The sequence below is a fragment of the Strix aluco genome, chromosome 3 (genome assembly GCF_031877795.1).
Source record: "Strix aluco isolate bStrAlu1 chromosome 3, bStrAlu1.hap1, whole genome shotgun sequence".
Lineage (NCBI taxonomy): Eukaryota > Metazoa > Chordata > Aves > Strigiformes > Strigidae > Strix > Strix aluco.
Window position 1 is genome coordinate 56,982,571 of NC_133933.1, and position 12,888 is coordinate 56,995,458.

The 12,888-nt window shown below is 42.1% G+C and overlaps 1 protein-coding gene across 1 annotated transcript in view; it reads right to left on the reverse strand.

The window, feature by feature from the left end:
• Positions 1 to 3,536: 3,536 nt before the first annotated feature.
• Positions 3,537 to 12,888, reverse strand: part of FNDC1 (fibronectin type III domain containing 1) — a 44,823-nt gene continuing 35,471 nt past the window's right edge. Inside the window, exons 15-19 of the mRNA XM_074818665.1 lie at positions 12,367 to 12,446; positions 10,383 to 10,412; positions 7,980 to 8,141; positions 6,810 to 6,932; positions 3,537 to 5,342 (exon numbers count right to left, since the gene is read on the reverse strand). Of these exons, the coding sequence (XP_074674766.1) occupies positions 5,227 to 5,342; positions 6,810 to 6,932; positions 7,980 to 8,141; positions 10,383 to 10,412; positions 12,367 to 12,446 (511 nt within the window). The 3' untranslated portion in view covers positions 3,537 to 5,226. The remainder of the gene's footprint in view (positions 5,343 to 6,809; positions 6,933 to 7,979; positions 8,142 to 10,382; positions 10,413 to 12,366; positions 12,447 to 12,888) is intronic.

Here is a 12,888-nt window from a genome sequence, read left to right on the forward strand (position 1 = left end):
AGGGATGGAGTTTTCCCCACCTCTCTGGGCTACTGTCCCTGTGCTTGATCACCCCCATGATAAAAACATTTCCCTAATGCTTCACTGGAATTTCCCATGTTGCAGTTTGTGTCCATTGCCCTTCATCCTTTCACTGTATGTCTCTCAGAAAATTGTGGTTCCATCTTTTTTACAATCCCATTAGGCTGTTGAAGATCTATTAGATCCACCAGTGAAGCCTTCCCTTCCTGAGGCTGAACAAACCCAGTGATTGGCCTCTCCTTGTACATCTTGTGCACCAGTCCCCTAACCATTGTGGTCATCCTCTCCTTGATCTACTCCCGTATGCCTTGTACTGGAGGGCACTCCACATGCAGGCTCACCTGTGCTGAAGAGAGAAGTACATCACTGTGTCCTTGCTAATGCAGCTCAGTCTGTGGCTGACCTTCATTGCCACAAGTACGTGCTTCCTCAGCATGTGCCATGTGGAGGTTCCCTCAGCTCTTCTGCTGGTCAGGTTGTGTTTGGAGCTGGGTGACACAACTGGCACAGAGGAGCAACACAACTGGCATTGAGGAGTTATGGTATCTGTTAGCACCCGAGGACCTGGACCTTAGGCTGTTGCCCTTGACACTTGAGTTCCCAATATTGACATCATGATTATCGCACTTAGCTACAATTCTGGCGTTATTCTGCTCCGGGTGCTCATTCCCACCAGGACTGTACATTTCACTGACTGTTGTGCAAGCTGGCACAGGGATGTGGCACAAGTCCTGCAGGGGTGCTTCCTGCTTTATGGGACACAGAAGCATGATGAGAATGGGAGCAGCAGTACAAGGCATGGCTTTGTTTTCAAATGTTACCAGCTAAGGGCCCTCAGGCAGACTGGCAGCTCTCCAAGGGTGGGTTTTTTTAGACATCCATGGATGTCAGCTTTGCCTTGGGAAGCAGAGTTGAGCTGCTGCAGTGTCGACCTCATTCCCTTCTGCATTTACCTCATTCTCTTCTGCCAGAGGAAGGCAGTTCTTCACATGAATAACATCTATCTGCCTGGTGAGAAAAAAGGACGTGGATTTTGGGGACAGAAAACCGTATAGTTTCTTGTAGGGAGGAACCACAAGGAGCATTTCACATTGTTCAGTGAGTTGGGTTACCTCCCGCAAAGGCCTTCAATTATCTTTCCAAGCAACGCCCAATGCTTCCTTCATCACCAGAGAGCTCTTCTGTTCACATCCTGGGTCCACATGCTGGGCTTTGGCTGCCCCCGAGAGCCCTTGGCATTTCTCACATGGTGGCGATTGTTCCTGCTGCCTTTGAGGCAGAAATCCCAGTTCTCTCAAAAATATGGTACAGTGATCAGAGATTAGCATCTGGAACTGACCAGGGCCAGACAATGCTCCAAGCAACTTCTTCGCCTGTCTCTTCCTCCCCACCCCTTCCCCTGTTGTGTTTTTCTCCCTTTCTTTTCCAGCTCTGTACAATTCCCCACCAGGCAGGGCCCTGGCATCCCTCCGCTCCACAGAGACTTGTACCAGAGGCGATGCAGTCACAAGCTGTGTGGATTTTCTCCCTGTGGAGATCCTCCCTCTCCTCCATCCCATTCCCTCAAGGATCACTCTGACAAGGCAGGGGTGGTGCATCACCCTTCAGAGTCTCTGAAGGGATATGACATTCTCCAAAGATGATGCCAAGGGCTTGGAGACCAGATGCAGATGTAGCTTTGCCAGCAAGGTGGGCATGGGTGGAGAGCTAATGGAGGAAAAGACCTGTCCCTCTCCCATTAGCACCATCCAGAGCCGTATGATGTCCCCTGGTACACAGCACAGTCACAAAGCTAGCTATTTTGATGGAGACGGCATTTATCTCCAAGTGGCCATGCTGCTCCTCTTACAGTGGCACAGCAGGACCAGTGTGTCACGGGGACAGCAGGGAAGGGTGGGAAGGAAAGGGGAGGGTGGCGCCTTGGTCAGGGCACTGCCAGGGCCTTGGAGAGAGGAACCGGATGAGAAGTGGCTTTCCTGACCCACATGGCTTTAGTCGCCTCTTTAATCATGCCACCTCTTAGATAAACAAAGAGCAAAAATAGTATGATCTCTTCAAAAAACTACCATCACGAAAATGTGTTACACTGCGCATGGGACAAAGCATGCAAATGTGTCAATCAGATCACCTCATACAGCACAGAGGACTTACCCAGAACTCAAAGTGAAGGGAACAGACTGCATAACATTGCATTTCATGTGTTTCCCTGTTGTGTCCTACTGCTGACTCTGCCCTGCCTGGTTTAGCCTCAGAGAATATTTACACTGGAGGGGAACAGTGTGCCGTGCCCTCCACTCCTGTCCCCAGCACCCCCTAGTTCCTCCCCAGATGAGGCTGCAGAAAAAATGATGGCCTCAGCTCTTCACTCATGCTGACATTCCTGAATGGAATTGTCCCACCCCAAGGGTATTTCCATCAGAGAATAAATAAACCACATCTCTGCAGATGAACAAATCGAAACCCACCTGTGGTCTCTGAAGGTGAAAATGCAGAAAGCATTGGCTGTGGGGAGGAAACATCCATCTTTAAGCAGTAGGACAAACAATGACTGGTGAAACCAGGCCTTGCTCTTTACAGTTAGTGGCACAAGTCCCACTCACAAGTGCTGAAGACTGGGCTCTGGACCAAGGCATGACTTTGATTCAATAAAAGAAAAAAACCCATTTTATTATTGGATGCCTCCTCTAGAATCATAAAAAATCACTGAATAATTTAGGTTGGAATGGATCTCTGGAGTGCTCACATTCAAACTGTTGTTCACAAGGACTCCCAAGTCCTCTTCTGCAAAGCTGCTCTCTGGACAGTCACCCAGCCTGTATTGCTGCAAAGGGCTATTCCATCCCATGTGTGGGACTTCTCACTTCCCTTTGCTGAACTGCATGAGGTTTCTGACATCTCATTTCTCCAGCCCGTAAAAGTCCCTCTGATGAGCAGCTCTGCCCTTCAGCACATCAACCACTCCCCAGCCCCAGTTCAGTATCAGCCACAAGCTTGCTGATGGTGCACTCCATCCACACACTCCATCCCATCGTCCAGGTCATTAGACAGAACTGGTCCCAGTACTGGCCCCTGGGGTGACACTTGTAACCACCTGTCATTTGGAATTTGCACTATTTTTGATCACAGCCCTTTGAGTCTCATGACGCAACTAATTTTATGTCCACTTTAAACAACTATCCAAGCCATATCCCACCAGTTTGTCTATAAACACAGTGGGAGACCATGCTAAGCACCTTACAAAAGTGAAAGTCAATGACATCCACTTTTCTCCCCTTTTGCACAGAGCCAGTCATCTCAACAAAGGATATGATTAGGCTGTTCAGGTGTGATTTGCCCTTGGTAACTCCATGCTAGCTGCTAACCACCTTTGAAAGGGAACAACACACTCACATGCTTTCAGACCCTTAGAAAAAGTTGACACCAACTCCTCTGCTAAGGAAGACTTTTTGAAAGCTAACAATTTGTCACTTTGTCAGATTACTTGACACAGATGACCAGAAAGAATGAAAGAGAAATTGAACCATGTATCATAGGTTTATTAGGGAAAAAAGTTATACTTCAAGGCCATATATTTGGCACTGTACTGAAGCAAAAGCATGTGAGAACAATTAAAACGTTAAAACCCAAATCACCATGAAAAATAAAATGCTCTTTTAATCACTTTAGTTCCTTTTTTGTCCCCATACAATTTACAATAACTACAGGAAGCAAATGAAAAGGTATTAGAACTACACTACATGTAAGCTGGAATGAGAGTGAGAGATGGACCAGAGACCAGATCCGTCCCCCAGGTATGCTGCTACTCTCCCAGGCTATCAGAATGGGGGAGTCTTACTAACATGAGCAAAAGCTGTTGAGATGTTACCATGAAACAGTAAGACTGTGAAAGTTACTGGGTAAACCATTAATGCTAGATTGCTCAGAAGGACTACTAAAATCCTACATTATTGCAAGCTTCCAAATGCCTGCTAAAAAAATCATCGTACCTTTCATCCATGTCAGCTTTTGCTTTCTGGTCTGGATGGAAGAGATTTCAGTAATATTTTAAAGGAAGCGTATCCCAATTTGTCCCCAGGACGGATCAAAGTCAAATGAGTTTCCTATTAGTTGATTCTTGTATTGGTGGCTTGGGCTTCTTTTTGGAGGGCAAATAAATTAAAGGCAGTTTCTAATTTGCAAGTTACTCATCCCATGTCTCTGCACAGTGAAGTGAAAGATACTGACAAGGAATAAATAACAAATAAGGTGAGGATGGATTGAAGAAAAGTAGAACTAAAACTTTTAAATAGAAAAGGATAGAAAGTTTAACTGATTCTGATAAACTGCTGAATGTGTGCTTTTTCTGGACTATACAGTGCCACTCTAACATAGATAGAGGGGTAGATTCCCACTGAATGTCCAGTCCAAAGGCTGCCAAGGAAGTGGGACACAGGTCTTTGATCAGTAATTCAAATGTTAGATCAACAGTACTCACAAGAAGAATACAGCTCTTTCCTTGGTTAATATATTGTGCATAGCAATATCTCAAAGAATTAACAGCACCTTTTACATAAAAATTCCAAACATATTTATCTAGTGAACAAGAAAATCTCAGCATCTCTAAGCAGTACTTCTGCAGATGTACAGTACTGTATTTATATAGATATAGATATACATATATCTCAAAGTGAATTTACACTGTGACCTGGTGATTAGTCCAGCACTGGGTGAACCCACAGGGTAAGTCTTCAGGAGAATATATTGCCTTTGGTTGGTGGCCAGTTACATGGCACAATCGCAAAGGGGAGCCCTGGTGGGCAGCAAAGGACAGTTTAGCATCCCATTAAGCAAGCACAGCATGCTTAGGTCGTTCCTGCAAGATATAAGAAACTTCCAAATTTTCATAGCTAATACAGTTCTAGTTTTCACAGGTCGCACACATTGCAACCGCCTCTCTGTGCCTTAAAGACCCAGAGGAGGAAGGTAGGACACCAAACTTATATCCTGTCCCTGCTTCCCAGCAGAAATCAAGCAGCACCACAGATTTAGGCTGGTAAAGGGGGGACCATGTTTGGCTTCACAAGGGTTTCTTGAGCAGCTGGTCTTCACTGGTTTGCCTCATTTTTCTTTTTTTTTTTTTTTTTTCTTTTCTGAATCAGTTGCTCACAGTCCTCTGGTAGAAATAATTTGAAAAACATGGTCTGCCTAAGACGGGAAAGCAGACTGCTACCATTTCCCTGGGATGGGCACACCACACTCATACCAGCCCACATAGTAGTAGGGTGTTGTGTGTCCAATGCGTCCAAATGATACAGGCTCCTGGCGGTACTGGCGGTAATACCCTGTCAGGAGAAAAACACCCGTTTGCATTTCAAAACAAAGGCATAGTAATTTAACAAAAGTAACAGACGCAGCAAGAGTCAATCCCACAGCCCAAATGAAAACTTAGAAGCTGTCTGGTAGGGAGTTTTGTCAAATGGGTATTTGCTAGCCCTGGTATTTGGCCTAGATCTTTCTTCAATGATTTAACTCTGGTCCTTTATATTTCTTGTAGTTTTGATTGGTTTTACTGTTCAAAATCTCTTGAACTATGGTGTAATACAGTGGTCTGCCAAACAGCTTCTGCATTTCACTCCAAAAGGTGGCTATATTTCAGCTGTGTTTATGAAGTCTGTAAGTCAGTTTAAATATACGAAGGACTCTGGGGCAAAAAATACCATCAAATCGTATTATCTCATAGGACTCAAGAGACTATCAACAAACATCAGCTTTTCACAAAACAAAAAGGTATAATTTCATGCAGTAAATATGGAGTTAAGCGCTTTCTTCCCCTTTTTCTTCATCTGCAGAAAGAATGTGACTGCTTTAAGCATTAGGAGAGGTGCAGCATTCTTCTCTGCATAGCTCGTGCACTGGAACATCTGAAACACTCATGTCTTGTGCCAATAATATAATTTCTGTGTGCTCTCTATCTCTGTCTCCTGGACCTAGTAATACACATCTGGATTAATCATCCCTCTTCTGAACTGAGAAATACAGTACTTCCCAGCGATATATAAGTATCAGTGACTATTTCAGTTTCTTCCTGGTAACGGCACCATGAAAAGAATATCAACAAATAATTTAACATGGAAACCATTAAAGCCAACTGAATAATTTATATCAATAGACTTATTGAAAAGATTGGCTGACTTTCATAAACTGGGTTCATTTTGTGAAGCAAGTCGTCACCCTCTTGGCTATGTGAGCTGAGCAGTTTACTCAGAGGAACTCCTAGGTGAGAATTTTCATTTGGAGGGAGATATCTACCAGGCCAGAATAAAAGTCCTTCAGTCCAACCTTAAGTCACTAGACATACCCCTATGTGTTTTGCATTGAATGAACTAGTCAGAAACCATTTGCAAAGGCTGTATTTGCAAAGATGTAGCTGGTCGTTTGTGGCATATGGAAGAGTTTTTGCACCTCGATTCAATGAGGCAAGTATTATAATTAGGAGAAAGGTTTCATAGACCTATACAATTTTTTTCTTTCTGTTTTTGCATTTTGTTCCTGTAAATTATTTGCATTATATGCCCCTCTCTTTCTTTCTCTCTCTCTCTCAGCACCCACAAGTCTTGGGACTTTCATAACCTATTCAGCTAGGCCCGAGTACAACATCACCTCATCACCTACTGTATCAGCTGGACTCCTCATGGAGCTGCCAGCAGCTGTGGACAAAGAGCCCCACTCTGTGCTCCATTCCCTACCCCTTAATACTATGGATGGGATGACAGGCACCTGGCCAGCATCCCACTCCCCCATTGCCATACCTCGGATGGTGGGCAGGGCTTCAACATATGACTGAGGTCCCGTTCTTCCATCCAGGTGTGAATCCACAAACTGGCAGTGGTCTTCACCCCTTCCCCAGCTATCCCCGATGCTGTAGAAGGTGTCTGAAGGGTGATACAGACAGATTATTTGACTCGGCATTACTTTTGTTTGGTATGCTCTTTACCACCAGGAAAATAGATGTGGGAGAAAGCAGAAGTATTACAGTGGCAAACATGGTATTACCAATGAACAAACAGTGGCTGGAAAGAGGGAGAACGCTACCTCACAGTATGGAAGGAGAAATTATGGATAAGAGAAATAGTTTACAGCTCAGTAAGGAATAGGTCCCATTTTACAAGTCCATGGACACTGCACCATTTCAACTGACCAGTCATTTCAATATATCATGAGAAAGTAAAAATGCTGTATATGTCAATACCACTAGTTTGATTGTAGTCTCAAATGAAAACTAAAAACTGTGGAGCTCTCTTCTTCTAACAGATGGGGTGGGTCCTGCCACCCTGTTTGTTTCTTATTGCATATTCAAACACTGCCTTCAAACTATACCAATGCACTGCAATAAGAGTAACGTATTAGCATAATCTGAAAAGCCATTGAGATAATCCCAGTACCTCAGATCAACAATATGGAAAGTTTCCTTCAGTATCTCTCAGCAAATACACCCGTAGAAGAGCTACTGTTAACTCTTAGGAGTACTGCTCACCCAGTCCCTGTAATACCAGACTTTCCTTCACTGTTCCCCACTTCAATCTGCCCCAGGGATCTCTAGGGTGTATTGCTGTGTCTGACCATGTGCAGCTAGGGCTCACCCACCCATGGAGAAAGCGTGGGACTTCCCAGGGAGATGTGTGGGGAGCAGCACTTTGTTTTCACAGTACAAAGCACATTGCTTTCTCAGGGTACAAACACACACAGGCTTTTCAAAGGAAACTTCCTCCTGTCCTCTGTCTAAAGAGCTCTGCTTGAAAGCTAATGCCCAGGGCATGAGTGTAATGTAAAAGCAGGGCGGTTTGGCTACCACACTGGACCTTCTTGAGAGAAGGACTCCCAGATAGCCATCATACAATTCTTTCACAGATGAGGTGAAGAAAGCGAGAAGATGGAGATGACAAGTAATCATATGTCAGAAAATTAATCTTGGTGCCTACCTTTCAGGTCATCACTGAGGTAAATCTTGTACCTTAAGGAGTTGCAAAGAACCACTCCTACAAATTTGCGGTACCAAGTTCGTTTCACGTACTGCTTTCCACTGCAGTCTGAATAGGTGGGGTCGTATTTAAAAGTGAATGGGATCCAGATAGGCTCACCACCTTGAAGAAAAAAAAATTCAACATTAAGGGCAGACTTTAGCTTTTCAGCCTGAGTTTTGCTGAGGTTAACATCTGATGTTTTACAAGAGATGCTGCAGCAGGTTAATGTGTAACTTTTCTATATCCAGAAATACTACTACAAGAACAAATATAAAAAAAAAAAAGGAAGGGACTTGATTAAGTAACTTCTAGGCAGTAGATGTTAATAACTGTTAAAATAATTTTAAAAATATTATTTCATGTACTGAACCACAGTTTTAAGTAAACAGTCTCACTGTTTATAGTAAGACATCTTCTCTACCTTGTGATACTTAGGTTTTTTTCTCAACAGAGCCTGATCTTAGGTCTGACAGTGACACTGTCTAAATACAGTCACTTGCATTTTAACACTAAGTACAAAACTTGACCCTTTTGCTAAAGAACGGCTGTTAAGAATTCTGTGGTGAGTAACAGCCTGTGATGTGAAGTAAAGTCTACTCTTGCTATTTGGTTGAAAAGAACAAATCAGAAACATACTTTTCTGTTTTGTTTTCTCACATTACGTCAAAACAGGTGAGTTTCCAAAAACAGACAAGCGAGACCTTTCCTGGGGAACTCTGTCCAAAGCACTGCTGCAGAGGAGACTGCTTAATTGTACTGCAAAACACTAAATATTCCTACTGGCTTACCTAAATGTTTGCTTTATACTAACCAAGACAATATAATTTCTTTTTAAATTGCTGTTGTAGTAATGTATATAGAATTACACAAAAAGCTTCCAATGTGATAATTGGTATTTTTCTCTCTGGCTACAGCAAAAAGCCCTGTTTTTACTGTGCTATTTTGTGGTGGTTTACAAATGAGATTGAGTTTTTCCTGTTAGTCATTCTTCCCGCCTCTCACTAGGCACACAGATCAAATCCTACAAACACTTGCATGTGAGAAGAAATCACTGATCAGCAATCCTCAAAACTCTACTGGTATGGACCCAAATCTAACTGGACTGTTTTTATGCAATTAGTCACATGGTGAAAGGATTGCAGGATTCTGGCCATAGCTTTCTCTTTAGAACAAACCAATATCTATTTCTTGAACGCAGTTTTATTGCTGTGAATAGTCTGCTTTTGTCCACCACTTTTGCCCACCTCCAAAAATCCTCAAGGATGAATTTAGCATGTCCTGTAAGAGCTGTGTTGAATGTTCAGAAGCTCTTCATTTCCACAGGTTCCCAGAGCTCTACCACCTCTTTTTGGTCTATCTTATCTCTACTACTGCAGCCACACAAAAATATTTTCTCTTTGTCCAGTCAATGCAGAAACTACAAGCGCAAAAGCCATCACTTTCCAACACCTCCCTTCCATGAACAGACCCACAAAACAACTGACAGCAAAAAACCTGAAGGTGACTGGGAACAGGGGAAGGCCACCGCTTTCAGAGGCCTCCCACACTGACTGACAGAGAAATAGTGTGCTCTGCAGTATCTGTGCATCATCAGAGACAACTGAGAGGACATGTTAAAAACAGACTAACAAGCATAATAAAACATAGAAGGGAGGGACACGCTGTACATTGTTTTAATGAACAATGTAGTCAAAAAGCCCCAGAACCAACCATTTGAACAGCTTAGGAAAGCTGACAGAGTGTAATAACTATGAGGTCTTTTTTCTTGCATCTCTTCTGAGAGCATGTGCTGCCTGGGGTTACCCTACCAATGTACATGTCCACAAGGTTGGTTCCAGCACCAGGAAATCAGATCTTCTGATCAGGAGCTGAACTGTCTTATTGCAAATTCAGAAATGCAAAGCAAGCTCAACAACTTCATGGCATATCATTCAGGTCAGTAACAAATCCTTGAATTTTTTAGTATTTATAATGGCATGATGATCAGTATAGATGAGCATAACAGCTAGAGACAGGAAAACCTGATTCCACAGTTCAAGCTATGCTCAGGCAACTGAAGGACACAGATACAGAAGCAATATATTTTAGTGCTTATTTTAAGCAATTAAAGCTGTTGTACCAGGCAAAAGATGGGCCAAAATCAAGTGCTTATTCTAACATATCTTTACAAGATTTCTTTTCAAAGACCAGAATAAGGGGTCTTAAGATAGAAAATATTTTGTGAATTAGCACAATTTACTACCTGATCCTGCTCAAAATTGTAACACAAACTGCATGCTAACATGCTTCTAACACCTATATTGTAACTGTTTTGCACAGGTTTTATGCATTTCATGAAAGAAACAGAAAAATAAGACTTACCAGGTGGTCTGACAATGAGGAGAGGATTGTCTAGAAGAATGAAACAAATACAAAATTTAATATTTTGTTCTAAACCTTGTTTTATGATATAAAACATACAGTGTCACTCAGTACAATGTCAGTTGCAGGGTAACTGCCTTTAGGTCCTTTATGAATGTGAGATTTACATGTCTCGTCAATTTGCAGAGCTAATGAGTGTTTGTTATTCCACTGTTTTTCTCAGTTGATGAAACTTCCCACAGGATTGTATATTTATTCTGATTTAGATTTAGCAACTGCCAGCTGGAAAACCACCTTTGGCCACGTGACAAATGAAAGAACAGTGCTGCAAATAAAACTTTAAATTTGGTGGATTTAACCTGTTAAATAAAGCTCACAAGGCAGCTGATTTTGAATGGGAAAACTAGGCATTTAGGACCATAAACTGGCAGCCGGATAATCAGCAAAACTCCCTGCAAGATACAGCATAGAATCACAGAATCATGGAATCATTTAGGTTGGAAAAGTCCTTTAAGATCACTGAGTCCAAACGTTAACCTAACACTGCCAAGTCCACCACTAAACCATGTCCCTAAGCACCACATCTACATGTCTTTCAGATACCTCCAGGAATGGTGACTCAACCACTTCCCCAGGCAGCCTGTTCCAATGCTTGATAACACTTTCAGCGAAGAAATTTTTCCTAATATCCAATCTAAACCTCCCCTGGCAAAACTTGAGGTGATTTCCTCTTGTCCTATTGCTTGTTACTTGGGAGAAAAGACCAACACCCACCTCACTACAACCTCCTTTCAGGTAGTTGTAGAGAGTGATAAGGTCTCCCTTCAGCCTCCTTTTCTCCAGGCTAAACATCACCAGTTCCCACAGCTGCTCCTCACAGGACTTGTGCTCAGACCCTTCACCAGCTTCCTTGCCCTTCTTTGGACATGCTCCAGCACCTCAATGTCTTTCTTGTAGTGAGGGGCTCAAAACTGAACACAGTACTCAAGGGATGATCACTTCCCCAGTCCTACTGGCCACGCTATTTCTCATATAAGCCAGGATGCTGTTGGCCTTCCTGGCCACATTGCCGTATTTTTGCAATGCTAAATATTATGCTTGGATTTATACTTGAGCTTCTTATGCCTTTAAAAAAAATCTGAATACGTTATGGAGGACCATTTACTTCTCTTGCGTTTTTGCCTCCCTTCTGCGAAGACTTACTTCCAGGGTTCTTAATGGAGCTTATGAAGCAAGCATTACAGGTTAAATAAAGCCCAATGAGCAAAGGCAAAGACTGCATAAACCCCATGTCATCAAAAGGGCAAAATTCGCAAGAGACAACAGACCTTTCACTCAAGACTGAAAAATTTGTCCTTTATTATTCAGTGGAGTCATTGGCCTCTGGCTAAATGGAAAAATAATAAGAAGAAATGGGTAAAAATAGCTCATTTAATGTACTATTTTTAGAAGGGGGTGTTGCTCTTGAGTGCACTATTAGCCCTGTGAAAGAGCATCATGCCTTGTCAAAAAAAGAACGGAGAACTTTGCCTGTCTGATGGAACAATTGTTTCCTATATTTCTTCCAGAGACAGCTGCTTCCAACTGTTCAGCTGTTCACAATTACAAAACTAATTTACTAAATGTTTGGTTGATCTATCAAAGACATTAAACTTCCCATTGCTTCTGTATTGTTGAACATTAGTAGTCTTTTGTATTTTAAATTCAACTTCCTGTTCCCCTGAAGCTCACTTTAATGTCACTTACATTTTCATAGTGGCATTAGGAGTGCATATTATTTTCCTAGCTTTACTGAAAACAAATAATTAACCTAAAAAAAAAATCTCAGTTTCTGAAACCAAATAATTAACCTAAAAAAAAAAATAATCTCAGAACAGCAAGTTCAGGATAATCACCTTTATTACTGTGCTGGTTTCAGTCATTGCCCTGGCACACCTGTTATTAGGAATTCAGTTTTGAGATTCATATGAAAAGCAAAGCATACCAGATTCTGTGATGAATGAGACTGAAGAGCTAACAGGTCCATAACCAAAGGGATTCTTTGCTTGGACTTTAAAATAATAACTGAAACAAAAAGAGAGGGAAAATAAGATTAAAACATTGATTCCACTTCAATGGCTAAATTATAAATAATACTAAAAAAGCGTGAGAATCAAACCAGCAGAATTCCACTGAGTTCAGGTGTCCTTTGCATTAAATGGAGTTGGATACTGAGCCAGGGTGAGAGCTGGCTATTACAGATAAATTTCTCATTTTTGCAATTGCTCCCATGTATATTTGTGGATCATTTGTTTATATCATCCCTCTTCCAAAAACCACACACAACTACATCCACTTTATACGAAACAACCAATAGCAACAGACAAAAAGAAAAAGTTGCAAGGAAATTAAATTCTGATCTCAGGAACAGTTTTAAATCAGATTAACTCCTATTAAAGCAGTGGTGTAAACTGCAAACTAAAACTGGATCAGATTTATATGAGATCAGAAGCTAAGCTTTCGACCT